At 43.4% G+C, this 25857-nt stretch overlaps 1 protein-coding gene across 1 annotated transcript; it reads right to left on the bottom strand.

Annotated features, from left to right (window-relative positions):
* Positions 1-3006: 3006 nt before the first annotated feature.
* On the bottom strand, positions 3007-25756 carry ibtk (inhibitor of Bruton agammaglobulinemia tyrosine kinase). The gene is made up of 29 exons (XM_030102051.1): positions 25595-25756; positions 22479-23404; positions 21487-21583; positions 21119-21243; positions 19642-19752; positions 18455-18625; positions 18130-18247; positions 17697-17877; positions 16147-16270; positions 15673-15850; positions 15401-15554; positions 13945-14329; positions 13520-13776; positions 13335-13421; positions 13169-13251; positions 12673-12710; positions 12500-12596; positions 12285-12386; positions 11026-11143; positions 10353-10413; positions 9411-9538; positions 9145-9257; positions 8827-8972; positions 8471-8589; positions 8152-8250; positions 7795-7962; positions 7405-7605; positions 4511-4643; positions 3007-4124 (listed from the first exon to the last, which is right to left on the bottom strand). Exons 2-29 carry the CDS (start codon positions 22800-22802, stop codon positions 3999-4001), a joined length of 4044 nt encoding a protein of 1347 aa, XP_029957911.1. The 5' UTR covers positions 22803-23404; positions 25595-25756; the 3' UTR covers positions 3007-3998.
* Positions 25757-25857: the final 101 nt, after the last annotated feature.

Raw genomic sequence — 25857 nt, 5'->3', positions numbered from 1 at the left:
AACGGCGGCCAGGCACGTTCTGGCCACACTCTGAGTAAAACACTCCCTCGGGATTTAAGCCATCTTGGTAAAGCTGCCAGAGGAGTGACGGTCGTGGAGAGGGCGGGTAATCCGCGGCTAACTGCCTCCATGTCCGCCAAATAGGATTGAGAGGGCGAGTCAAACCTTTACTCCACTTTGACTGAGGCTATGAAGAGAAAGCTAAGCGGCCGGAAGACACCGTGAGCCACAGGTCAGCATTCGAGCCGAGGCAGAGTATGAATAACTCTTAAGTAACTCTAAACGTATTAGGTTTACGCTCCATACATCCATCAGCCGCCTTTGATGGTGAAGCCAACTGTTCCCACCAAACCCTTCTTCAGAACCGCTGCTCAGAAACACATTTCGATCATCTGCTCTCACAGCACATGTTGAGCCTGCTATTCCACTTTTTTCTCTTTTTTTTTTTTCCAGTTGTGGAATTTAGCTGCGCGCCAACATAAAAAACATGTGCTAAAATGTCTACATACAGTAGGTCGCATGGTGTTGTAGTGGATAGCAGACTCACCTCACAGCCAGAAAATCCCCGGTTTGAGTCCCGCACGAGGCCTTCCAGTGTGGAGTTTGCACGACTTCTTCCCTTGTCACTCATCACACAGTAAAAAGACATGCACTGCCTCATTTCTGCTTCAGTAGGTATTGTTTTTGCCGATCATAGTTCAATAATTTGTGTTTGAGCTTCACTGGCGACTGTAAATTGTCTATTTGTAAGTGTAATCTGTCGATCTTGAATTAGAGAAAAGTGTGAAGATTGCTGGATGCTGACACAATAAGAATCTCATTTTTGGAAATACATTCAAACCAGGGGCTCTAAATTGATTCTTTATAATAAAAAAAATAAATAAATAAAAGAATTGTAGATAAGGCACAATGCAAAAATTTCTGTGGTCTGATTTTCCTTGTGGGAACCAAAATGCCGAAATCCAGAGTGTTTGACAGATTTGTTTTAGAGTTATAATGAGATTTCAGGACAAAGGTTTTAGTTTAGGCTTAGGATCAGGGTTAGACACTTGTAATGATTCAGACTATTTAAAGGGACAGGGGGATGATGGGATTGACTCTTAAAGGTGATGATCTATTTGCTTCGATTGCTCCTTCTTGCCTGGAACTTTAATCTGAGTGAGGTTTCATACCTACCCTGAAGCTCTCAAGGAAAATCTTACAGATCTGTTTAGCCGAAGACAAGTCAAATACCTTGAGGATGCATTTATTGCATTTCATCAACTAATGTTTCAGCGCATCGTCTGCTCTGCCGTTTCCACTCTGCTCTTCCAATTCATAGTTTGAAGGCTACTTAGCGAAAAAGGAGTTGGACTTGTGCTTATAAGTCATTTTCAATCATTGCAGTCTAACAGATGACACGACGAAGCAGCCTGATGAGTGATTACAAGAGCCTGGATAAATGGATGTTTTCACCTGCCATTGTCTCGTCAGGAAAAGGTTGGAAATGTCGGGAGCGTTTCCACACGGGCGTCTCGATCGTCCCTTTTCCCTCCAAAAACAAATTAATCCTGAAGTTATCCTCACCATCTGGAGGACAGCTCTACGACTTTCCCATCTGCCTGGCAGGAAGGGCTGGAAGGCCGGGGCCGATCCTCCACAGGAAGAGCTTCACCTTCCTAAAATACGCTCTGCCACGCTTTCGACCTGCCAGACGCCGCTGAAGTATGGCCCGGGGGCACTACGGCAGCTGTCAGGGGGGAAACACGGAAAGACTGGGGAGGAGGTCGAGTCGAGTGGGACTTTAAATTACAGTTCATGAGATAAAACGCAGCAATAGCTTCAGACCGATTTATAAATGCACATTTGTGCTTGTATGTTCATGTTGGAGCATTACTGTGGTACTTTAAACCCAAAATACGTTTGTGAACAGTTGTCTGAAGTCTTACTTGACTTTGGTGGACACACTTGCTCTAAATCTGGAATAATTAATAACAAAAAAGTGTAGATTTGGCTAAATGTAAGCACAGAACAGCAAAGGGGTTAAAAACAGATGATAAAATATAAAACTTCAGGATTACAAATGAAAGAAAAGTGGCTATGGATACACAAATAATCTTTAACGTACAGTATATAATGGAAAAAGAACAGCGGATAATACTTAATCACAGGTTTAAACTCAACTTATTGATCGTAGCATAGTAACAGTTAATAGATAGAATATTAAGTCATACACACTTCAAACTGTATCATTTTTAGTCTAAATATTCACTTAAAATACTCTGAGCTGTAGAAAAGTTGGAACATGAGACACGAGTGTTTCAGCAGCGGTGGGGAAAAAAAATGACTGAATTAGGATCAGCGTCACCGCACCGTGAGCTCAAGAGCTTCAGTACAAGATGGAGATTGATTGTGGTTGATAGTCTGACTTTAAAACATGTCATGTGGCCGAACGCGACACGTTAAACCCTCACATCTTCATTCAGAGCACGCACACACACACACACACACACACACACGCGCACACACGCACACACGCACACACGCACACGAGATGAGCAGTCCTCTCAGAGCATCCCCACATTAGCCTGCAGGTGGAAAAGACGACTTTCTCTCCAAGGCTTTGATTTCTGTGTCATCTCCACTCTGGATAATAGGTCTTAATCTGTCATTAGCATTTTCCCCGCGAGCCGTCTCCCCTCCGACTTCTTATGTGAAGCTCTGCCTGTAATTAAAGCCAATAAAACCTCTCAATGGCCACACTCCTCACCCAGATCGGGGTCGAGGCCACTAATCACAGGTCGATACTTGATAATGGTCCTCTGTTCATGCGGGGCAGGTGAGGTGTCAGGGTGCGGGGAGATTAAATGTGATTTTTATTAGATGTGTTGAGAGCCATGCCACCCAGTAATTGATGAAGTTTTAAATAAATGAGAGAAAATGAAGCAGTGAATTATTGAGGGAGATTAAACGTCTCTTTAAATCTGTTCAAGCTTGATCCAAAACAAAGGGGCAGGAGACGGGCTGATCGCACAGGGTGGGGTATTTTATTATTGCATGCCATTTTCTCTTCACATATACAACAATGGCAACTGAGCATGAGAACACATGGTCCAGATCTGAGGTACCTACACACCGAGCTCGCTCTGCCTCCAGGGAAAGAGCCGGAGAACTAAACAAGTGACAGAAATGGAAGGTGACACAGAGACGTGTCTGTTTAGCTGCTATATGCATGGATCATTCTTCAATGAAGGCACACCACCATGTCTAAAACAATCATTTCCACTTCCATTGAGTATTTAGCGTTCACTGAAACAGGATCAAAAGTGTATTTGAACTGTGACAAATAAGCATGAAATGTGTTTTAAACACATTTTTTTCATTTCAGGAAATTACCTAAAGCAACCCATAAAACAATGCAGTTTTTTGTTTTCTTTTTTTTTTTTTTTTTTTTTTTAAGAGAATGAAAAGAAACTAAAGCGTGGCGCCTTGGTTAACAGGTCACTGGCCGTCCACGCAGCAGCTGATGCTCTGCCGTAGCGCATAAATGGCACTCTCTTCCACACATCCGCAGCAACTTTCACATTATTCCTGATTTTCTTTGGCATCTTTCACTTTGTATCGAACGTTTACTGGAGGAAACGTGTTTAAGTTTTGATGTCACTCCGCAAAACAAAGATGCGAGTCTTTCAAAGTGAAGATTAATATGAAAAAGCAGCGACCCCGAGGAGCAGAACAGGATTCGTCTTCTAACACGCACACACACGCCGAGCAGCAATGGAGTAAAACTAAAATAACACTGCAGAGAGAAGCATGGCGTTGCTTCAGACACATGGTAAACTGGGCTGGATGAGTCTGTGGTGCATCTCAGCATGGGCAGATGGATCTGATGGGTCTGCCGGGGGGGAGGAGGGGGAGGAGGGGGGCTGCTGCAGCAGAGACACTGACAATAACACAAAGTGACAACTGGATGAGATGTTCTCACTTTGATGGTATGCAGCGGCTGTGCCGTTCAGACTTCAGTGTTTGTTCCAGGTGGGGGCCGCGATGGGACCCCTGCAAGACCGTTCCACCACGATCAGCTCGTCCGGGTTGTCCCGCGCCCGGTAGTGGAGCAGCAGGTCCTGGATGGCCCGCTCCTCGATCTGCAGGCAACAGAGAACGGGACGGCCGAACGTGAGGGTGGGCGACGAAACCACACGTCATTTGAGGTTAAGAGAGAAAACGCTGACACTCAAAGCTTAGAGTGTTTTACATAATAGTAACCAGAAAGCCACAGGGGGGGAAGCAGAGTGTTTTGACGAGGCCTTGACAGAAGTCTGGCGGCGAGGCTCTGTCGCAAGACAAAAACTGGGAGGCACCGCATTTCTTAGCAGAACGCACAATGTGATGTTCATTAGCCTAACACTCGGTGCACACACACTGCACTGGGCTTTCTGAAGCTTCAAATTTACTCATGGCAGCATTGTGTGTGTGTGTGTGAGTGTGTGTGTGTGTGAGAGCACTAACACACTCAGACAAGCTGCGTCACCTGGATGAGCGCCAGCGGCTTCTCTCGGCTGCGGATCAGCGCGGCTTCCTGCTGCTTCTCCTCCTCCACGATGGAAGCAAAGGTCACCAGGGAGGACGGGGGAGGGCTGCCCACCGCACCCAGCAACCAGGGCCTGAGGGACGCACACACACACACACACACACACACGACGGCTATCAGCGACTGCTGCCACGGCGAGAAACAACGAGTCTCGACAGGGTGGACAGGGATGAAATGTGAGCCGCCGCACGCTTAAACCGTCAAAAATGAGACTGACACATGTCAAATAAAACCATGAAGACATTTCCTCCAATCGAAAGCAAATATTGAAAAGGTTTTAAGGTTCCCACCAGTGTTTGGCTTCTCTATCATGTTTGACAAATCAGAGGGTGTCTGCACCTTTTCCCAGAGGCAATCTGGGGGAAACGGGTTGAAAAGATAAGATGAGGTTTTATTAATCCCACATGGGGACGTTTGGTGAAACACTGTACTGTAGAAAAAACAGCAGGTCTACATTAACATGCTCCATGACAGATCTGGGAAATTCTCCGTCTTGGTGCATCTCTGACAGAGTTTCTGGGCTGCGAACCAATGAAGCGGATATCTTAATGCATCATTCTCACAAACGCCACTGACCATGAAACCACCCAGGATATAAGAGAAGGTATCGTTGTATCATGAGATTGGAAAATGAATAAAATTGGACTTACTTAACTTAAACCAAATGTATAACTTTTGATTTTAGATGCCTTATTAGTCATCTTCCAAATCTTGTAGAGCTGTTTTGCCAGACTGAACTGTCTCTAAAGCGGCTTACAGTGAAAAACCAAATATGGTGGACAGGAAACATAAGTGAGGAAGAATCTAAAATCTGGAATAGCTTGGAAACCAGCCACACTGTAAGGCAGGAATCCAACGGTTCAGGTCAGGTTTACATTGCAGATGATGTGTGGTTTAGTGGTTCACTGTTTTCTGATCATAATGATCTAGTTCATTGAACAGAACGGAGGTGAAGTTGTGGACAGACTACATCCTGAAGGTGGAAGAGCCGCATGAGCCTTTTATGGCTATGTGGGGCAGCAGAGAGTCCGAGGACCACGGTGACATTCTGAGGCCTTTGAAGCCGATACGGCCCAGTTCTTCGCAAACAGTTACACCGTTTGATATTCAGCAGCAAAACAGAATCTAAAATCTGCTGACACATCAGTACCCAAGTGGTTCAAAACAACACAGTCGACCTTCTTTAACAATATGAAGCCAACTTCTGCATTACCGTGGCAGATTCCCTCCAGCGTTGCTGCTTTCCACCGAGTGTATTCATTCTCATGTTTTATGCTCATATCAGACTGTCCAAACTAAATAAACATGCACACGTTTTTATATGATTGACCGGTTTATGTAGTTTCCCCAAAGCTTTCAAAATGTCTGTCAAGCATCTTGCAGAAACATTGCATGAGAACTGTAAATTTCTCTTTATGCACACTGAAAGTACTTTCTGTGAAACTCAGACTTGCAGAACACGACGTTTCCTCTTTGGATATTTATACGTTTTGTCTCTAAAAGGACACACGACCTCTGAAGTCGAATCGACATAACATTTAAAATACGGCATGCTGAATAAATTACAGGAGCGACCCGGAGCCTGACCTGTGATTTAAGAGATCTTCGAGTACAGAACTCATTTATAGCAGAAGCTGATACTGTTGCCAGAAAACGTTCCTTATCACTCATAATGATGGATGTTGAAGCAATGTGGAAAGTGGGGCAAATATTTGCGTATAAGTCTGTTTCTCTGGCGAACAAATGACTGGAAATATTTGAAAGAGACACAGAGAGACGTGTCTGATATTAAATCAAAGAATATAAAAGCATCTCAATAAAATCTGACCGGGGACATGGGAATCGTGTCTGAGGAGGCAGGATCCAGACGGAACGAAGATGCTTCTTTTTCTTTCCTGAGCCTTGAACTCATTCATCTCAACTCCTCCAAATACCAGGGGGAAACCTGAAACCTGCTCCCTGTTGTGTGTGATCGGTTGTGACACGAGGGCTGCCCTTATCAATCCTGATTAACATCAACAGTTTCGCGACGGTGACTCACACAGCTGTTTAATGGCTGGGAGTCTGCGCTTGGCTCAGAGCAGAGAGCATGGGCAATCCTGCAGCAGGGGGACAAGAAACCCAGCTTCCAGACGGTCAAACAACCTAACGGCACGTTCAGTTCAGTTTTATTACGAGAGAGCAGAACGTTGTTTGCGCGAGCCACATTTATCTAGTTATCATTGGGTGTCGGAGCGGTCAGGGCGACTCCGTGTCAGCGGGAAGGTCAAACCGGCTGCTTGGGTCAGTCTGAGCTGCGCACGGCTGTCCAACCGCAGCGTTACGGCTCTAAATCTGTCCAAACCAGCAGATTCTGTGACCCAGTGCAAATCAACAGGAGGTGAAGGAAACACTTCCTCTTTTATTTGGGTGTCATATTAACACTTTTCCTGTTTTGCTGTGTCAACACAAAATTTCCAACAAGTGTCATAATGAGGTTAGTATATTATCAACAAGTGGAGTAACAGCAGGTGAGACTGAAGTATCTGGGTAATATCTGTGAAGCTACAGATTTTGAAAAACCTAAAAGCACTTGGAGGAGACGCCTCAACAGTGCCTCCAAGTGGAGATCAGCAGAATTACTCATTTGTTGTGTGTCTGGACAAAACATGTTTAATTACTGAATGCAAATTTACATTCTTTTACATATTCTTAAAAATTACAGCTTTCTATATCATCACGAAGGATTTCTGCAGACTTTCAGATTCAAGCTTTGTTAAATTAAATCAACTGAACTGTGTCTGAATTGAAGTCCTGTTATTAATGGAGCTGGCTGTAAGCGGCTGTTCGCTCACCCAGCAGGCTTCTCTGGCTCGCTGCTTTCAGCACATTTGAAGGTGACCTTCCTGGCCGGGGGTGTGGCAGCGACGGGGGACCCGGCAGCGGTCTGGCCCCTCGGTGCTCCGGGCTGTCCCGCTCTGAGCAGGCGGCTCTCCTCCTCCTCCAGCAGCGCACGAAACGAACAGGAGGAGGGCGGGGACTGGACGGCCGTGGCCCTGCAGGTGGAAAGGATGGAGGTGTTTGAGTTAATTCACTACAAATGCAAAACGATAATTTGAAAGATAATTCCAAGGTTGTTTTTTTTTATTTTATTGCAGCTGGAGTCCATTCAACAGACAGGAAGACATTTCCTGGTTGCAGCAGCTGGGCGGCGCTGGGCTTCATATTGCAGCTCACGAACTCACCAGGCCTTCCCACTGCTTCTGGATGGGGTGACGGTGGGGGTGGGGGTGGAGGTGGGTCTGGAGGCTGAGGACTCCACGCTGGCCTCTTTGCTGGCCATGGCCAGCATCTTCCTCTGCTTCTGGGAAAGTTTGGTGGAGACGGGGGAGTGCTTGATACCCGTACTGATACTGTGGGATACGGATGAGACAATTTTCAACAATACACACCAAACAAGAGCCAGGAAGAAAATCCTAAAGTATTGAAATCATTAATTAAAGACAGATGCTGCCTGGTATCAGTTGACATGTCATACAAATTACACAAAACAAATTATTTCCTGAATAATCCAAACAAAGCAGATCCCTGTCTTCCCTCACCCTCCGGGGCTTTTAGGAGTCGCTCCAAGCGTCTGCACAGAGTTGGCTTCCATGTCCATGATGGTTCTCAGGTCCAAGACTGGAGGTGCACGAGCAGGACTGCAAGTCAAAACACAACCACACTCACCATGAAAGAACACCAGCTCACTTTTCAGTCAGAGACAAAAACATTTCTCCCTGTTTCCATAAAACAACCGCTCAGATATGAAGTGGGAGGACGTCAGGTGAAAGCTGAAGCTCAGACTGAGGCATGTGATTAACGGCACGATCAAATGTTCTAGGGAAAAATCAAATAAAAAAACATGGAATTCAGCCTCACCAAGGTAGGACCTTGGAGACGGTCTGTGGAGCAGAGTCGGGGGGAGTCGGGAGGCCGTTCCTCAGAGAAGTTGGGGTGCTTGGCGGAGTCTTCAGCCTCTGACTGAAAGCCTTCTCATCCTGCAGTGATAACACAACCTTCGGTAACTACGAAGTTTTCAATCTGATCTATGAAGAGTTACAATCAAAGGAAGCTACTTCAATAGTACTGGCTTTCTGTTACTCTCTTCAGTCATTATCTGACAGAACAGTACAACTCCTACAAGAGTTAAACTCTGAATATTGAGCAGAAAATATGAGCGTTTCTTGGTTTAACGTGTAACATGATGTAGTGTCAGTATAAGACATAAACTGAACCTCAGTTCTGTCGGTGAAGACGGGCGACTGCACGTCTCTGGGACTTCCCACCCCCATGTAGCTGCCTTCCGAGTCTGATGTGAGGAGCTCCTGCAGGGAGTCTGTCGAGTTCGCCTTGCCAGACTTCACCAGGCACGGGGAAACCACTGCAAGGACAAAGTTACTCATCAAAAGCGGCATTTTCTTTGAAGAAAAAAAGAGCTAACATACGGCATTGTATCAATATGTAAAGACTGTATTCAGTATTCATTGTATTCAGTGGGAAAATGACTCCAAGAAAGTGTATTTGTGAATTTCTGTGCACGTCTGCGGGAGTACCTGCAGCAGGAGGGCTTTGAATAATATCAGAGAGAGTGTAGCCTCCTGAGCTGTCAGAGCGTCTCCTTGGTTTCTTTTTGGCCTTCATCTTTGCCTTCTTCAACAGGATTTCCCTGCAGACACGCAGACGTAAAACCACCCACACATTATTTGAGGTTGTGAATTTATTATACTTAAAGATGACTGCTGAAGAAAAAAACATGTTATAATATATCGACGCCTTTAAAATGAAGATGGGAAACAGATCTACGTTACAGTACACAAACCTGCAAGAGTGATCCAGCTCAGCTTCTGGTTTAGGGCTGAAGGTAAAGTCCAGATCTTCATCCTCGTACATGCTGAGGTCCGGTGCTCCGGGATACGGGGTGATAATGCGCTTCTGCATCGCTGGAATCTGATCAGAAAATTACACAGTTTTGTTAACATTTAACACACCCACATAGACATTTTTGTTTAAATTCACACTGAAATACACTTTTTTGATCCTTTGATGATAGTTAGTGGTACTGAGATGCTCATGTTAACGTGTGATGAATATTTGTAACACCTTGCCTGACTGAATGATTAACTGCATACTAATGATCAGGATATGGGTTCAGAGCCTTATTCTTCTGCTTTCTGGGAGCTTTTCTTCCATTTTCTAGATATCACGAACAGTCTAAGATGTATGTAAAGAGGTACAACAAATCCTGTTAATAACCAATATGTACTCACTCAATTTTTCTAAACCATCAAAAATCTGTGATGTCTTTGATTCTTGCAGAAAACCAGAAAAACAGCTTGACACTGAAAGACTACCTTTTTCACTTGAGCACACCAATCAGCATCAAATGACTAATTTTCATCTTTATCTCGATCCACTTGCAGTACATTTCTGTGCATCAAATACATCAGAAGCTGCGAGTTCATAACAAAGAAACTCACCAAATTCCTCAAGAGTCACTTATTTTATTCAAAACCAAAGTGTGTTTCACCACCACTGGAGAAACTGAATTCTCATGGTCGGACTGCTGAGAGTCAGAGCAACGTGACGAGGCCCAACAAACTAATCAATACTGGAAGCATCGAGTTACTGGACGCCGATGAGGCCGTTAAACCTCTCTGCACTCAGACGTCGTTGAAAAGACTCAAGCGACGACCAAACTTTTGAAGTCATGGAAAGTGTGATGCAGGTGGGGGATGTTTGAAGGGGTGGGAGAGTGACTCACCGCCCTCCTATAGGCTGCGGAAAGCTCGACGAGCACCTCATCACTCAGAATATCCAGAGCTCTGGAGAACAGAGGAAAGGGAAGGGAGAGAAAGACGCATACTGATAAGAAAACTTTTTGCCATTTCTATTTGTTGCTGCTGCACAGATGCCTTGTATAACAGAGCTGCCTTGTGTTCAGCACAGAGCAGAGCTTTTCCCGTTATTCCTTGTCGTTGATTAAAAAGAAGCCTATAAATAAACAGCTGAAATAATATTTGTATGATTTATTGTCCCAGTTACTACCAAGTGATTCACGCTATCAGGGAGGAGGCGCTCTCCCATCGGGGGGGTTATGGTCTGTACGTTCTTTAAAACCTGGAACAAGAAAATGAAGGCGATGACTGACTTTCTGGAGCCTCAATTGCACTACCGTAACACACATTACTGTTAGAAAATCATCATAGAAGTGAATTTATTCTAATATGTGACTTTCAAACACATTTTTGGGGGGTGGGTCAGTGCATCATTTACCCCTGGGCAAACTGCAACCTGGACCCAGACAACAATATATATAATAATAATAATAATAATATAAAAAATTTTATCACTTATTCCAGCACTAAAGATGCATTTCCACTGAATTAATGACTTGCTATGAATGACTTTGAATCCACCGGGTTACAGAAACTCACTTTGACTCCAGCAGGGCGGCCATGTTGAGCACAATGAACTGGAAGCAGGACAGTTTGAGCTGCTCAGCGTTGTACATGGTGGCGAACTCCAGCAGCTCAGCGGCGTTCTTCAGAGTCACTGAGGAGAGTAAAACTAGTGATTAAAAACCCATGAAAATGACTTCAACTGTCCATCTTCATCAGAATCTCTAAAGTAAAAAAAAAAAAAAAACATCCTGCATTCACCTCATCGAGGGAGACATACAGAGTTCGTTTCTGTTAGTCAAATACAAACATTCCCACACAGTCAGAATTGCTGTTGCTATGAGCGTCAACAGCAGCATCACATTTCAAGATAATCTGATTCCAAAACGGCATCAACTTAACGATGGGACATTTACTTTACACTTAAAACAAGACAGTCATTTATGTCGGTGTTTTTGGGAGGCCTTAAGCAGAATTTTAGGTCCTCCACACGGTCAACATTTAGTAACAGCCCCTCCAGCAAGTATCACTTCAAAGAGTCTTTCATTTCTTGTTTGGGGGATTTCCACCTATTTGTCCTCCAAAAATTTCTGTGAAATTCGTGGGTCGGCTCACATGCACGGCTGCTGTAACATCCATCCTCACATTCTTCATCCTGCTTACGTCAGAAGACGAAGGGGGAAAAGCTTCAGCTCGGCCCTCATGAGATAGTTCATTGTGGATTCAGAGGGTAAATGAGGATCGGCGTACCGTTACTGAAGCCGTTCCCTTCAAACCTTGGGCAATTCCTCAAAAAATGTTTTTGAAGACAGTTGAGTATTTGTTTACAAACATTGCTGAGAGAGATGTTCTTTCCTAAAATTCTGCACGCCTTCCCTTCCCAGCACACCTTTGCTTGTTGCAGCCAAACAGTTAAAGCTTTCTTCTGAGGAGGGTCATGAGGGCCATATCTCTGTCGGCATCGCTACACGGCACTGCTCTGCACCGCCATATCAAATCCCATCTGCTCTTTGAAGTTTATGACACCCGACAAGAACAGTTCAGTCATTGTTATTCAGCTCTGAACAGCTTTGACACCTGAACTTCTCTGAAGTTTGTGAATGAGCTGCGGAGTCGTCACTTTCGCACATCATTTCGTCTCTTTTTCATTTTCATCACGGCGCTTCACACACGCATGAGCGAGGCCGAGTTCGCTGTTAACCTCGTGAGCCATCAAATCTGGGACTATGATGTGACATCAGATAAAAACGGGGATGGCCCGTTCAAAGATAAGAACGCCACAAAACAGAACTTACAGTTCTCGGTGATGACGACCTCGCACATCTCCTTCAGCCGTGTGATCAGGAGCTGGTCGGCCACGACCAGCACGTTGCAGAGGAACTCCAAATTCAGGGACTCTGAGGAAATATGAGGGATTGGCGTTTCCATTCCACTGTTCAGACCCGTTTGGACGCTTGATAAATATCACATTAAAAGTGTGCTTTCTAAATCGTGCAGTGATGGAAGTCACCTTTAATGGTGGGAGACTCATCTGTGTAAATGTATTCAAGAATGACTTGTAATATTTCTGAGCTGGTGGGCATCTCCAGGGCAGAACAGGATGTGGCCTGAAGGACAGCAGATAATATAATAAGTGACTGGATCGAGAAAAGAGTAATGTTAAAAAGTACAGACGCTGCATACCTCAATCCAAGGGCTTCCAAGCATGCTGTTGAAGTATTCTGCAAAAAAAGATTAAAAAAATGAGCAAACACTCTTCTAATTATTGAAGAGTCATCAAATTGAGGCACTTCAAGACAAACGAAGTTAAAACAAAGAAAAAACTGCAGCTCTAACAGGTGACGACCCATAGATTACATCTGCAGAAGTAATTCTCCACAAGTATATTTTACTTGTTTCAAGGACATGGAATTAGGTTCACTTAAGAGTGATTTCTATCTTTTTCACCAGATTCCCTCTCTTAAATCTCTGATTGGTGAAGACACACCCACCACCTCTCCATCTCTAGCATAACTCAATAGGAGTCTTCAAATCTAAAACGGTCTCATTCTGGTTTATTTTTGTAAATCGGGTTCAGAATCGCTGTCTTAGAGGAAAGACAATCACACTAAAGCGCTCTTTGCATGTTCCGTTTTTCACCAAACAATTTGCTCTTTATCAGTGATGTGCTGACTCTTACCCAATCTTGCACACAGGACACTTTTGTGACAAGGAAACTCCTTCCCATCTTCAGATTTAAGAGTCACATCGCAAAGATAGGAGCTGCACAAACACAAAACCAGCATTAGAAAACTTCAGCGATTTGCATTCGAGTCCCGCTTCTCACAAACACTCTTCCTACCCACCATTTCTTCTGGTAGAATTTGGGTTTGCTGCCAGTTTTCTTGTTTACAATGTTAATTTTCCCATTTTCAAATTTGACGCCGTCCAATCTGTGAAACACATGGAAAAAAAAAAACAACAACACAATTTCAATGCTTGCCAGAGAGTTAGTGATGCATTTGCTCTCAGAGCACGCTCGGCCTCTCACCGTGCCGACAGGCTGCTGAGGCCAAGCCTTTTCGCTACGGCCTGCAAGGCTTTCACCGGGTTGGCCCCGCCCTCGTTGGCCCTCGCCTTGTCGCCTTTGCCTCCTTTCTGCTTTTTGCCGGGCTTGGAGCTCTTGCTCTTGGCCTTGTCGCTGTCGACGTTGGTGGCAGGGCTGAGGGAACGGTACACCTCCAGGGCTGAACGGCCTCTCAGACCCAAGTCCTGCAGGCTGCTGATAAGCCTATCCTGATCTGAATCCTGGCCAGCAAAACAGAGGCAGCCTCAGGCTTCATCCGGCAAGCGCAGCGACAGCAGCGCAGCTTTTTGACATCAATGCAAAGCTATTTATTAAGCAGTTATCTAAAATTTTTGATTGTGAAGCTTAAAAAAAAATAAAATAAAAATCTGCATGAAAGCCGTTCTCACCTGGTTTGTAACCGTCAGGACTCCTGACAGCCTTGGCCGGGCTCCGTTCACCAGCAGCTCACAGGAGTCGGTGTAGATGAAGTGCAGGACATACTCCAGCATGTCTGCTGGGATCTTCTCGAAAACGAGCAGGTCGCAGCCCACGGCGTCCTCGCTGGTCTTCACCTCCTTGTCCAGCTCCTCGTCGACGCCGCAGTGCTCGGACATGAACCGCTTGCGGAAGAACTCGGACCGCATGGACAAGATGTACTTGTGAGCCGGGAAGGTGCGGTCGCCGGCCTGCAGGGTCACGTCGTGGATGCTGTCCGTTTCGTCCGCCTCGTCCAGGAGGCTCCGGAAGTGTTGGGAAAAGGAGGACGGAGAAATGATGGGAATCTCGAACAAGCTGGAAGACACACATTCAAGTTAATGAAAACATCTGTCCAGACATCCTTTCATGATAGAGTGGAAAAGAAAAAAGAATGGATGAAAAAGAAAATAAACTGATCAGAGACAAGATGCCAAAGAGAGCAGATATTGTGTGTTAATGTTGCAATACGAACAAGTAGCAATAAAAAGGACAAGATTCTTTCCAACTGACTCTTGAAAACAGCATGAATGTTATGAGCCGAAAGCAGATGAAAGAGACCACAAACACAAATAATGCAGTATTCAGCATCATGCCCGGGCAGCTCCAGTCTGATGCATCAAATTAGCAAATCGTGGTTAAAAAATGCTTCTTTTGTTTCTCCTTATCAATCCTCATCTCCTATCGTCCCTATCTTACCCCGACTCTCGCCTCTAGGTGGCAGAGTTGCCAATAAAGCTTTTAACCTCACCCTGAGCTACAAAAAGAGTTTCATGTACAATCTGATAAGGACACTCATCACCGGTTCACTCCTCTCAGTTCTTCATAAACAGTCAGTTCATTCTTTCCAGGGAACATCATCAGTTACATTTCCAGAACACTTGTTTGTAAAAACACTGGAAAAAGTTCTATTAACAGATAACATCAAAAACTAAACTGTCACAGGTGTAATAAAGAGTTCAGGATCGTCATAAAGGAAATTTATATTAGGCTTCCACGAAATAATGAATATAAACCAAACTTACCAAATTGGGCAAATAAAATAGCCCTTTGATACAGGTTTACTAAAGTTTTTAGCATTTTTTTCACTCAAGCTTGACAGATGTATGTCCAAAACCGACTAAAGCTGACCTTTTAATAATGCAGTTTAGCATCTTCAGTTCAGGGGAAAAAAGCACTATTGCATGTAGGTTTATGTTCACTCTGCGCTCTATGTGACAGGTTTAGTAGCTGCAGCAGCTTCAGGTGAGTTGAAATGATGAACAGTGAGTGCAGGCTAAATACACAGCTGTGACATAAATGGCATTGAAACCATTGAGACCATCATCTCTGAGAGTGATCACACTGGTGAACTTTCATGTTTTCATTATGTCTACTGTCCTCTCCCACCTGGTTCTGGGGTCGGCCTGCAGCACTCCGAAGTTGAGTCCTTTGGAGTCCATGGTGATGCTGACGGCTCTGTGGACGTACGGGAGTTTCTCCAGGCGGATTCGTTCGTACATCGTGCCTGCGTCCGAGTGGCCGCAAACCTCCACACTGACCTCTGCAACGCAAGGAGAGTCATGTTGGTCAAACAATGTGATGACATTAGGAACCATCAACAAGCGGTAAAGCATTTACAGATGCAGAGACTGACCATATCGGGCTTGCGGTGTTCTCACCTTTCTTTTCCTCGTATTTCTTATATTCTCCTGCCCACACGCCACTGAAGCCCTCCCCATCCTGAGTAACAAACATCATGCTGTTCTTGCTGAGAGCGAAGTCCGACATGAAAACCTGACGCCCGTACGCCCACCGGCACTGTCTCACTGAGCTGCCAGAGGAACGCCAGCAAAACACCTGACAGAGGCAGGGAATCAAAAGCAGACAGACAGAGTGGGAACGTTTATAAAAAAAGAAAAAAAAAAACAACTATACAGGCAGGAATGAGTCACCATTTTTATCCACAGGATAACAGAGGCTGATTTTTAGGTTGTATAAGCGACTACTCTGTCAAACTGTTTAGTCAGTAAGATAAAACTCCCACCATGTCTCAGCACTGGGAAAATGAAACATTTCATCATAAATTTGGGTTTTAATACACTTTAAATGACTAATGTTAGCTCTCTTAACAGTAACAAAAAGAAAACACTCACCCTTCCAGCCTCGTCCAGAGCCAAAATAGTGACCTTTTCTCCTTCACCCTCAATCAAAACCTGTGGGTCCACGCGGTGGTCCAGACCACCTCCGCTGACCAGGACCTTCTTGATGTTAAGCTGCCTGAAAGACACACACACAAAAATATTATTGAAGCATCAAAGTGATTTATATTCAATGAATATGAGCTCACACACACGAGTCCCACTAGTCAGTAGATTCATAGCACTAACTTAAAAACCAGAGGAATAATGTGCAGGTGATACCAAACGGACAAAAACTTCCAGAGAAGACACATAATCAGATCAAAGCTTGAAGGGATGATCTATAGTGCATAAACACATGTAAATAACTGTTAAATTAAATAACTGATTGGCAGTAGCGATGAAATCTGCAGCACTGCTCTGCTTTATAAAAGATATCGCCGTCACATTTAGCAACTTTATCAGTATAATTACAGTTTCTTTCAATTCAGACGGCTCTCCTGGAATCGTGAAGAGCATGACTGCACTTCATTAGTCTAATAGTGACTGGGCTGCAGGTGGATGAAAAAATAATTAAGAAACAAAATGATAAAGAAATAATTGGGCTCACTTTAATAAGTGGCTGAAAGGTGATGGGAATTTAGTCCGCAATTAGTCCTCATACCTCAGTGGGAACCCACAGTTTAAAGAATCAACCACGGCACAAGTGTGGCTGAAAGTTTCTCAAAGTGTGGCGCACAACCCCATTGGTGGGCACAAAGACACAACCAGGGGTGTGAGACAATCAGAAAAAGAAGGTTAAAACTAATGTTTCACTGCTGTTTCAACACTGAATGGCTCAACACTGGATACCTTTCTTGCTGTTGGAGGAACATAAACACAAATGGAGGAAATAAAGTTTTTAAACTCTTAATGTTTAAAAACAGAGGATGACAAGATGAATCCAACAAATTAAAGACAGCAGGAATATTAATCCCCACAGAAAGGCATTCCAGCTCTTCCAGAGAAAAGTCTCAACATATTGTAAGCAGGAAAACTGCTTCACAAAGGCACCCAGGCTGCTTCAATTTCCATTTCATGTCTTGATGTTGATCAAGACTTTTGAAAAAGCATTTAGTTTTTAATTAAATAGTGACCCAGACTCTTGTCATTAATGTGAGCAGAGCAGGAAACTAACAAGACCAAAGCTAATAAACCTTTAATACTTCCCTCAGGCGCTACAAAGGCAACAATGGAAAACTAAATCAAAGAGAGTTACATCTGTGACTCTGAATGTATTTTCAGTTGACTCTTTGATCACTGGAGGTGTCATTTTGCAAAGCTATGATCGTCATTTCTACGGGAAAACGAGACCGCGTGCCCGTTAATAAAACTCTTTTCTTCTGCCCGGACTAAATGTGAGGTATTATTAGGAATGAATACTAATCTTTGTTTAAGATCCGTAAACTGGATTTAGTACTCAACAAAAATATTGTCGGATAACACACACTGTGTATAAACTGGTGAATCCCCCGAACAGATTTTTGTTCAGTGTAATGTTGTCGGTGTATTTCAGTTTCATTCACCTTGAGGCCATTTTCTTGCACTGATAGTCAGCCAACAGATAAACGTCGCCCTTCTCCGTCACTACTACCGTTGCTCCGTCGCTGGCGGCGGCCATGGCTATGGTGACATCCTTGTGGTGCAGGGCAGACACCTGGCGAGGTGCCGTCACACACTTTTCCCCGTTAGGGTCCAGCAAGTAACCTGAAGGGGAAACACAGCGAAATATGAAATGTTAAGAAAAATAAATGGAATCAAAAGCCTCTCAAAAAACTGAGTCAATTGAAAAGCCTCGCTCTGCGACAAAATTGATCGCATTGATGAAATGGCTGCATGTAGAAATGATGACATTTCCAGCACAAATGCTCTGGGTTAAGCCGCATTATGTATATAAATAAAACCTGAGCAGTTTTCTGTAATGTCACAGTTTCCCCCACATCCACGGCTGAGACGTACCCAGCTGGCCTCCATTGAGTCCCATTGTGTAGACCGCCTCCCTGGTGTACAGCACTGTGTGAAACCTCCCCGCTGCAACTCCAATCACCATACGGCCTTTCAGGGTCTTGGAGAACACCTACGTACAAGAGCAGGGTTCGAACAATTACACCACAGTTAGACAACAACTATCATCTCATATACACACACCAGGCATGAAACGATACGTGTATCTGAATTTATTTTCCTAATATATTATATATGTCTTGTTTATTTGAGAATATGTTATTTATTGTAAATCCTATCACACACACCAGTAGTGCTCCTTCCTCTGTAATGCTCTCACCTGTTTGGGCACATGTGCTGAGGCCGGAGGAGGAGCCAGGCCAAGCTGGTGGAAGGTGTTGAGGCCAAAAGTATAAACGTAGCCTTCCTCCGTCAGGACCACTGTGTGGTCTCTGGCTGCTGCCACCTGGGAACAGTGGTGGGACATGAGGCCCTCCACCATTCGAGGAATCTAGAAATGGAGAGAGCGAGAGGGAGAGAAAGAAAATCCATTTGAGTATGAAGGATATTCTTTAATATTCTACAAGCTCAGCTCTAGCAAGTCAAGAAAAATTCAAGACTGACTTCTGATTACTGGAATATGTTCTTATTTTCTCGGTGCTCATTCGTAACAGTGTCACATGTCTGAAGTTTGTTGTCACATTTTTTTGATATAACGCCAAATTAAAATAACTTCTGCTTTAACAACCTTGAAGAGAATCAGCAGCACATAAGATGCATGAAGGTTAAAAGACACCATCAGAGTTTTTCCTTCATTTAATCACTGTTGAAACGAGCAACTCGATTCTCTGCAAGTGCTTCAAAAGTAGTATTTGTGCAAGAAAATAATATATGATCACTAAGCAAAGCTTAAAAGATGTTTACAAACTGGTGAACACAAAGCATCGTTTTCTTGTCACAAATAATCTAACACAAATGTGATGACATGTCCTCCTCTGATAACTGAATCCAAATAACTTTTGACAAATTTTTTATAGATTTGATTCAGTCAATTGTGTTATCATGTACATAAACTGCTTCAAAAGTGAAGACACTTCAAAAGTTGTAACTAGATACTTAATTAAGTTGAACTCCAAGGGTCAGCAACTCGGGGCACTTAACAAAACAGCACTGGTTCCCATCGGTCCCGTCACAAACAAAATAATTGAGCATGGTAGTTGTAGACCGTGTTAATCAGATTGTGGTCAGGGGAAAGAACGCTCCATCTTTATCAGTCGAGGACAACACAAGTGGAAGAAAGTGAAACACTAATGAATAGCAGTACGCAGCTGAACCCAGGACGTGCGTCATGACTTCAGTTTGACAGTAATGGCCACTTCAAGAGAAACATCCCAAAGAACCCATCATCATAGCATATTGTTTATCGTTCCTTTAAACAACTTGGGATGGAAGGGCGTTGGAGCTGGTTTCAGTTGAAAACGGATGAAAGCAGGATGCACCGAACAGAAGTCCAAGAAGAAACCTCACCAGATACGTCTGCTCGTCGCCGTGGCCCAGCCTTCCCCCCTGTCCGTGCCCGCAGGTGAACACCTGGCCTTTCTGAGACAGAAACACCGAGTGGAACTTACACAGGACCACCTAAAGGGAGACGGACAGATAAGACAAACACATTTGTTAATTTCCTTTTAGATTTATTATGTGTGGTACTGAGGGGAAAATTCTAAGGGTCTGTGTTGCGCTGATTAATGCTCCTGTCATTATAATATTGACCTTACCGGCCAAAGGCCGTGGTGAAACTCTTTCCATGTCCCTGTGCCAAGCCCTCGTGTAGTGATAGTAAAACACTATGCCAATAAAAGGCCGGGCCACAAGTGGAAAAGCAAACATCATTACTAATACATCGCTCCCCTCGAGTCTTCAATAGCGACCGGGGATGTTTCCTGAAGTATCTCATTGATGTGGACATTCACACACACATGCACGCCCGCCCGTTGAGCTCATTTAATTAAAAACATGTCATTATGGAATTAATATTTAACCCCTGGCACCTGTTGGGTTGGGTTAGGGAGACAAAGACCATGCTGAGTGCCACTGGGTCATTGTGTGGTCATGAAATCAGATCCACCTGTCCTCCAGTGCCTTTATGGAATTTCTCTGCATTATAAGTAATGCAGGTCAGACAAAAGTTTTTTTTTGTTTTGTTTTTCTGTTAACACCACTAAGCACGGATGAATTATATTTTGATTCATTACAAAAAACACATCTATGGCAGTCACACTGTTCCACTTTACGTTCTCCCGTCTGGCACCTGGTGTGCACACAACCCACTGGAGGTTGTTGAGCTATATTAATCACACTGAGAGCATCAACATGACAACTGCATGAAACAGTAGCCTGGCTGGCACAGTCTGGTAGCATAGGTTAACAATGTACCACACCAGCTCCACTGAGTCACAAATTAAGATTATACAAGAGAGGCCAGTCATTGCCTGACACACTGACAATGACCTGGATTAGACTCAAATAACAGACAGTAGCTTTTTTCCTCCCTCCTAAATGAGCACACACCCTGCAACCACAGTGGCATAAAAGCCTATTCAATGATATGTCATTGTGCTAATTTAATTTAATCAACAAGTTAAGCCCTCAAGTACAGCATAACGATTATTTCGGAAGTTGTAGATGTGTGAGTTTAAGCCAGCCAGTGTGAGCTAAACATAGTGGAAAAACATTTTTACAAATGCTGATGTACCCTGAGGAGCAGGCTGTGTAAGCCAGTGCTCCAGGGAAGGGGATGTTTTGCCGGTTTTAACCATGTGGTCCGCCTTATCTAGATTACCCATGAGCACTAGCTTTTGCTGGTGGTGGTGGTGGGGTTGTTGTTGTTGTGATTCATAACGACGCTCGGCTGAAGCATGAGGTCATTACTGGTGTGATCGTGCAGTTTTCAGGGTTCCCACCCTCTGGGGAGAAGGCGCAACAGTGGAGTGTGTTGTTAGTCTACCTGCTTGATGTAAACTCCAGTCCTGGCAAACACATCCACCAGCTCAGGATGATGACGGCTCTCTTGATTGCCATGGCCGAGACTGAAATTAGCGTTGTTTCCCCATGTGTATACTTCAGTTGGGTCTGTAGTGAATAGGAAAACAGCGATGAGCAACTACTGGTTAACTATTGGTCTTTTCACTCATTTAGGAAATAAGTTACATCAATTCAAGCAGGGAAGAAGTTTAGAAATATATTAACTTATTCATGTTATAAACAAAAATTATAAAGATGTGACACAGACGGAACACAAAATTCTCAGGTGTGTACAGGTGTAGAAATACATCATTAAACAGAGTGAGTCAGAACGGCGATAATAAGCCTTGCCTGTGTTTCTGAACACAACATGTGCTGGTCTGTCCTTCATCGTGAGGTCCAGGACGGAGAGACCCTCCTTGTCCTGAGTGTTGAGAAGCCCACCATGCTGAAAGAAAAACGTGAGCGTCACTTAAATTAGACATTCACAGGAAGGATGTGCAGGATTTTCAGAATATCCTGAATCTTGACTGATCCAATGCCTGAGATTTTCTTTATATGCGACTTGCAAACTCAATGTTTATTTCTGAATTGTGTTTCTTCCGATCATTTCTTTCACATATTTTGCTGAATGCTGAATTTTAACCAAAACGAGGCTGAAATATAATGTCGAGATAGCAGGTCATACCATGGATCAAAAACATTTTTAATAGCTCGAGAATCATGTGGTTAGAGACATTTTTTCCCACTTCATGCAGATTGTTAGAGGGCGTGATTAAAGCCCCTCTTGCTGAGGCATTTAATGAACACACCACTCTTGTGTTTCAGTAGCTGTCCTTAGACTAAATCTCAATTAGGCATTCACTCTTTTGATGTCATTTTAAATTGGATGCGTTGAACGAAGCTTCCACCTTGTGAAATACTGCTATTGCAGTTATTTCAAACGGTCTCCGGACTGTTGTTGCTTCCTACTTTCAAATATTTCCACATGACTAACATTGAACTACTGCGTTTCTGATGCTGCTGCAGGAAGGTCCATTCATGGCTCAATTTTCTGCATGCTGATCAATTAAAAAAAAATGCCAATACAATCAGGACATCACTAATGTCACAATAAGTTTGTTAAATTCCATGACAGTCTTCCAGCAATGTTTCATTCATCTATCAATCCATCTTTTATACAGTTTTATCCAAATTTAACCAGCCTGTAACCGAGCGATAATCAATTTGTTGTTACGGCGGAACCACAGATTTCCTTTAAAAAGCTCAAAATCAGACCACGTCATCCGTGTCTTTTTAGTACTAATCACTACATCATGAAATGGTCAATCTTCAGAACTCACCTTGACCAGTGATATGAGGCAGTGGATCTGCCCGTAGAAGGTGCTGCGGTGCAGCGCCGTCCAGCCGGACTCCTTGTCCTTCCCCATCAGGTCGGCGTTCTTACTCTCCAGCAGCCACTCCATCAGGGCCTTCTTCCCGAGGGAGGCTGCCATGTGCAGGGCTGTGCGGCCGAAGGCATCCCGCAGGGTGGCGGCGTTGTGACAGTGCGACGTAAGGAACGCGTGGAGCTGCCCCTCGGAGCCGCGCGTCAGCGCCGCTATAACCTGGTCTGCATGCTGCTGTGACCGGCATTTCGGGGTGCAGTCTGGCGGTGCCAGGCTCATCCTGACCTGCACCAAATCTCCACAGTGAATCCTTCTCCCTTTCTGTTTGCAAAGTCCTTCTGACAGACCACCACCCACAATTTGAGACAAACTCAAGAATGTTATGAAGCGTGGTGCCAAAAGTTAAAACACTGTCACAAAAAATGTCAAATCAAAAAACGGGAGTTTGCTCCCAAGGTAAAAAAAAAAAAAACAACAACAAAAAACTAAAAAAGAAGTATAAACAAAGGTAGAAATGATTTGGAGCGCTAGAATTGTGCTTGTGTTGAGGTTCCACCGCACCCTAGCGACCCCACAGCCTTTGTGTGGTTTGTTTCAGTCCACCATCTCGGCCAAAGATTTTACACAGACTAAAGTGCTATCAGCATACACAGGCATCAGGTATTCAATAAATACAAAACTTATTCTGCTTTGTACAAAATGTATATTTAAATGTTTGCAAAAATAGGTTTTTCATCTATTTATTTACATAAAGGCAACAAATTATACAACCCTCTGACCTTCTTGTCCAGCAGTCCAACCACCAAACTTGAGGGGAAAGGGTCCCTTCCCCCCCAAAGCTCTCACTTTGTTGTTTAAAACTCCATAATTGTAGAGTGCACCTGAAGGGGAACAAAAACAAAAAAAGTTATTCATCAGAGAGGAACGGACAACAATTTTCCAAATAAAGGCAGCAAGACAGAGCAAGACAGCACTAAACTTTCCACCCAGTAAAATCTGGATACAGTTCTCACCTGCTACCCATTATGGAAAAGAACAAAGTGCTTTGCTCTCTCCTTTTCTTCTCTCTTTTTCTATTAGGTGGGTAACTTTGTTGTAGGGCTGGACAATGTCAGTTGAACATGTGATATGCCAGACAGAATATTGCAGAGTATTGCAATAACGATATAATGTCCACAGAATATTACATTATTATATTTGTACTTTGAGATTTGTTCTTCAAATAAGAGTGCTCCTAATTCAGCCTCATCCTCATGCACATTCTGACTTCAGCAAATCAGATCAACAAGTGCACAGGATGACTCAAGATGTCTGGCCAAATATGTCAACAAATGTACTGAAGCATAATTTTTCAACTTTAGTTAGACTTTTGCAATGTGCATACATATATATATATATATATATATATATATATATATATATATATATATATATATATATATATATACACACACACACACACACACACACACACATATATAGATATATAGAGAGAGATAGATATGTCATAAATATGCTAAATTTGAGATTTATCACACAGCCCTATTTTTAGATTGGTGTGGTAACACCTTGTTATTAAACATCTGTACATCAGGTGGGTTTGTGAAAATACCTCCGTGTGCATACTGATGACTTTTTTTTCAGGGGACACATATGTTGAATGGTTATGTTGCAGATGATGCAGTTTGTAATAAACAGACTGCATGGAAGTGGTGAAAAAGTTATGTTTTGATGGGAGCATCAAAAACATTTGAGAGTCAGGTTTGTTACAGTAATTTCTATGTACAATTAAAAACTAAACATGATCATATTGATCAGGTGTGGATGCAGATTATTTAAGCAGGACTACATGCTAATTCAGTTCCTGTATGAGGTGTTGCGATTTCATCTCATGTCCTCCACACTCAGTACAAGCACCTGCTCTCTGGTAGAAGAATCAGGGTTCAAAGTGCAGACACAACCACTTTTAAAATCCCTTTGTTCCTATTTCCATTATTGTAGAAAACAAAAGAACAATGGCTGTTAAACAATTTTTTTTGGGAGACGTGTGTAATAGCGATGCTTGAAACTTGGTATTTCTGTTGTTTTCATGATAGATGTACTTGAACGTAAACATTTTACATTTCTGCTGCAATTCCTTGCCTTGGTCTGTACATGGACTGAAATGTCCAAAATATGTACTACAATCACTGTAGGCTCTGCTATTAGCTTTTAAAAAAGCATTTTCTTAGACTATTGTTGAAGCTTCCCAAATTAATTTCTAATGAAACCACACAGTAGGTTTTCAATATAATTCAACCTTTAACCTTTGATATTTAGTTTGCATACACTATCAGAGTTATATGAAGAGGTGATGATTCTGTCCCCACTTTTTATAGATGGCTGGTCATTTGTTGATTTCAACTTAGTAGCTATTTATAGCAACACACGTACAAATATTTGTTCAGTGATCAGGGTCACTGGTTTTTACATATTACACAACGTACCAACTTTTTCGAGCACAATCTGACCTCCATTACATGCAAATCGCTTCGTCAAGCAGTAGCAAAGTTTAAAGCTTCATATGTAGAAGAAGTAGCTGCATTAAGGCGAGTCTCCTCGGCCCATGCTGATGCATTGCTGGCAGCTAACTACTGAAGGGGGTGTAACGATGACTGCACATCAGGATTATGTAACACGGGCTAAGTTAGCCCAGTAACATGACCTGGTTTCTGACCCTCTCTTTTTTTCCTGGATTCCGCGTAAGAGTACTTTGTTGCTGAAGCCATTAGGCAGACATTACCTTACTAGAAGATTAATTTGCTGTTTGTGCAGCTCTAGTTGCACATTTAAAATGCTGCACACAAGCTAACGTTAGCTGCCCCACCTAGCATCTGGAGTTAACAAGCGCTTCAGAGCCGTATGAAATTCGAAATGTGGGGGTGAAGTAGACACCCAGTGAGACCGACATGCACCATTAAAGAAGTGTTTAAGAGTATGGTTTGTTAAACGTTTATCGGCTAGCGACACTGACACATCATCGCATGCTAACGAGGGAGCTGCTACGATGAGTGGAAGTCTTTCTCTCTTACCTTCCGCTAGATAAAGAAGAAAGGGGACATGGAGAAAGTGGCGTCAACGACGTAGGTCCACTCTGTCATAACTATGAAAAAGAAGACACGTTTCTTTTTTTTAATCGCCGGTGCTAATTTTGACAGGTCCGAATGGCTCAAAACGCCGCAGGTGAGCAGACGCCCTCGTAAATGTAGAGACTTCTGATTGGTCGGCGCTCATACAACGAGGATTCTGATTGGTTGAATTTGTGGGGCTGAGTTCAGAGTGGGCTGTTGCTGCA

The sequence above is a fragment of the Salarias fasciatus genome, chromosome 11 (genome assembly GCF_902148845.1).
Source record: "Salarias fasciatus chromosome 11, fSalaFa1.1, whole genome shotgun sequence".
NCBI lineage: Eukaryota > Metazoa > Chordata > Actinopteri > Blenniiformes > Blenniidae > Salarias > Salarias fasciatus.
Note: the sequence above shows the minus strand (reverse complement) of the source record. Positions and strands in the feature narration are given on the sequence as shown.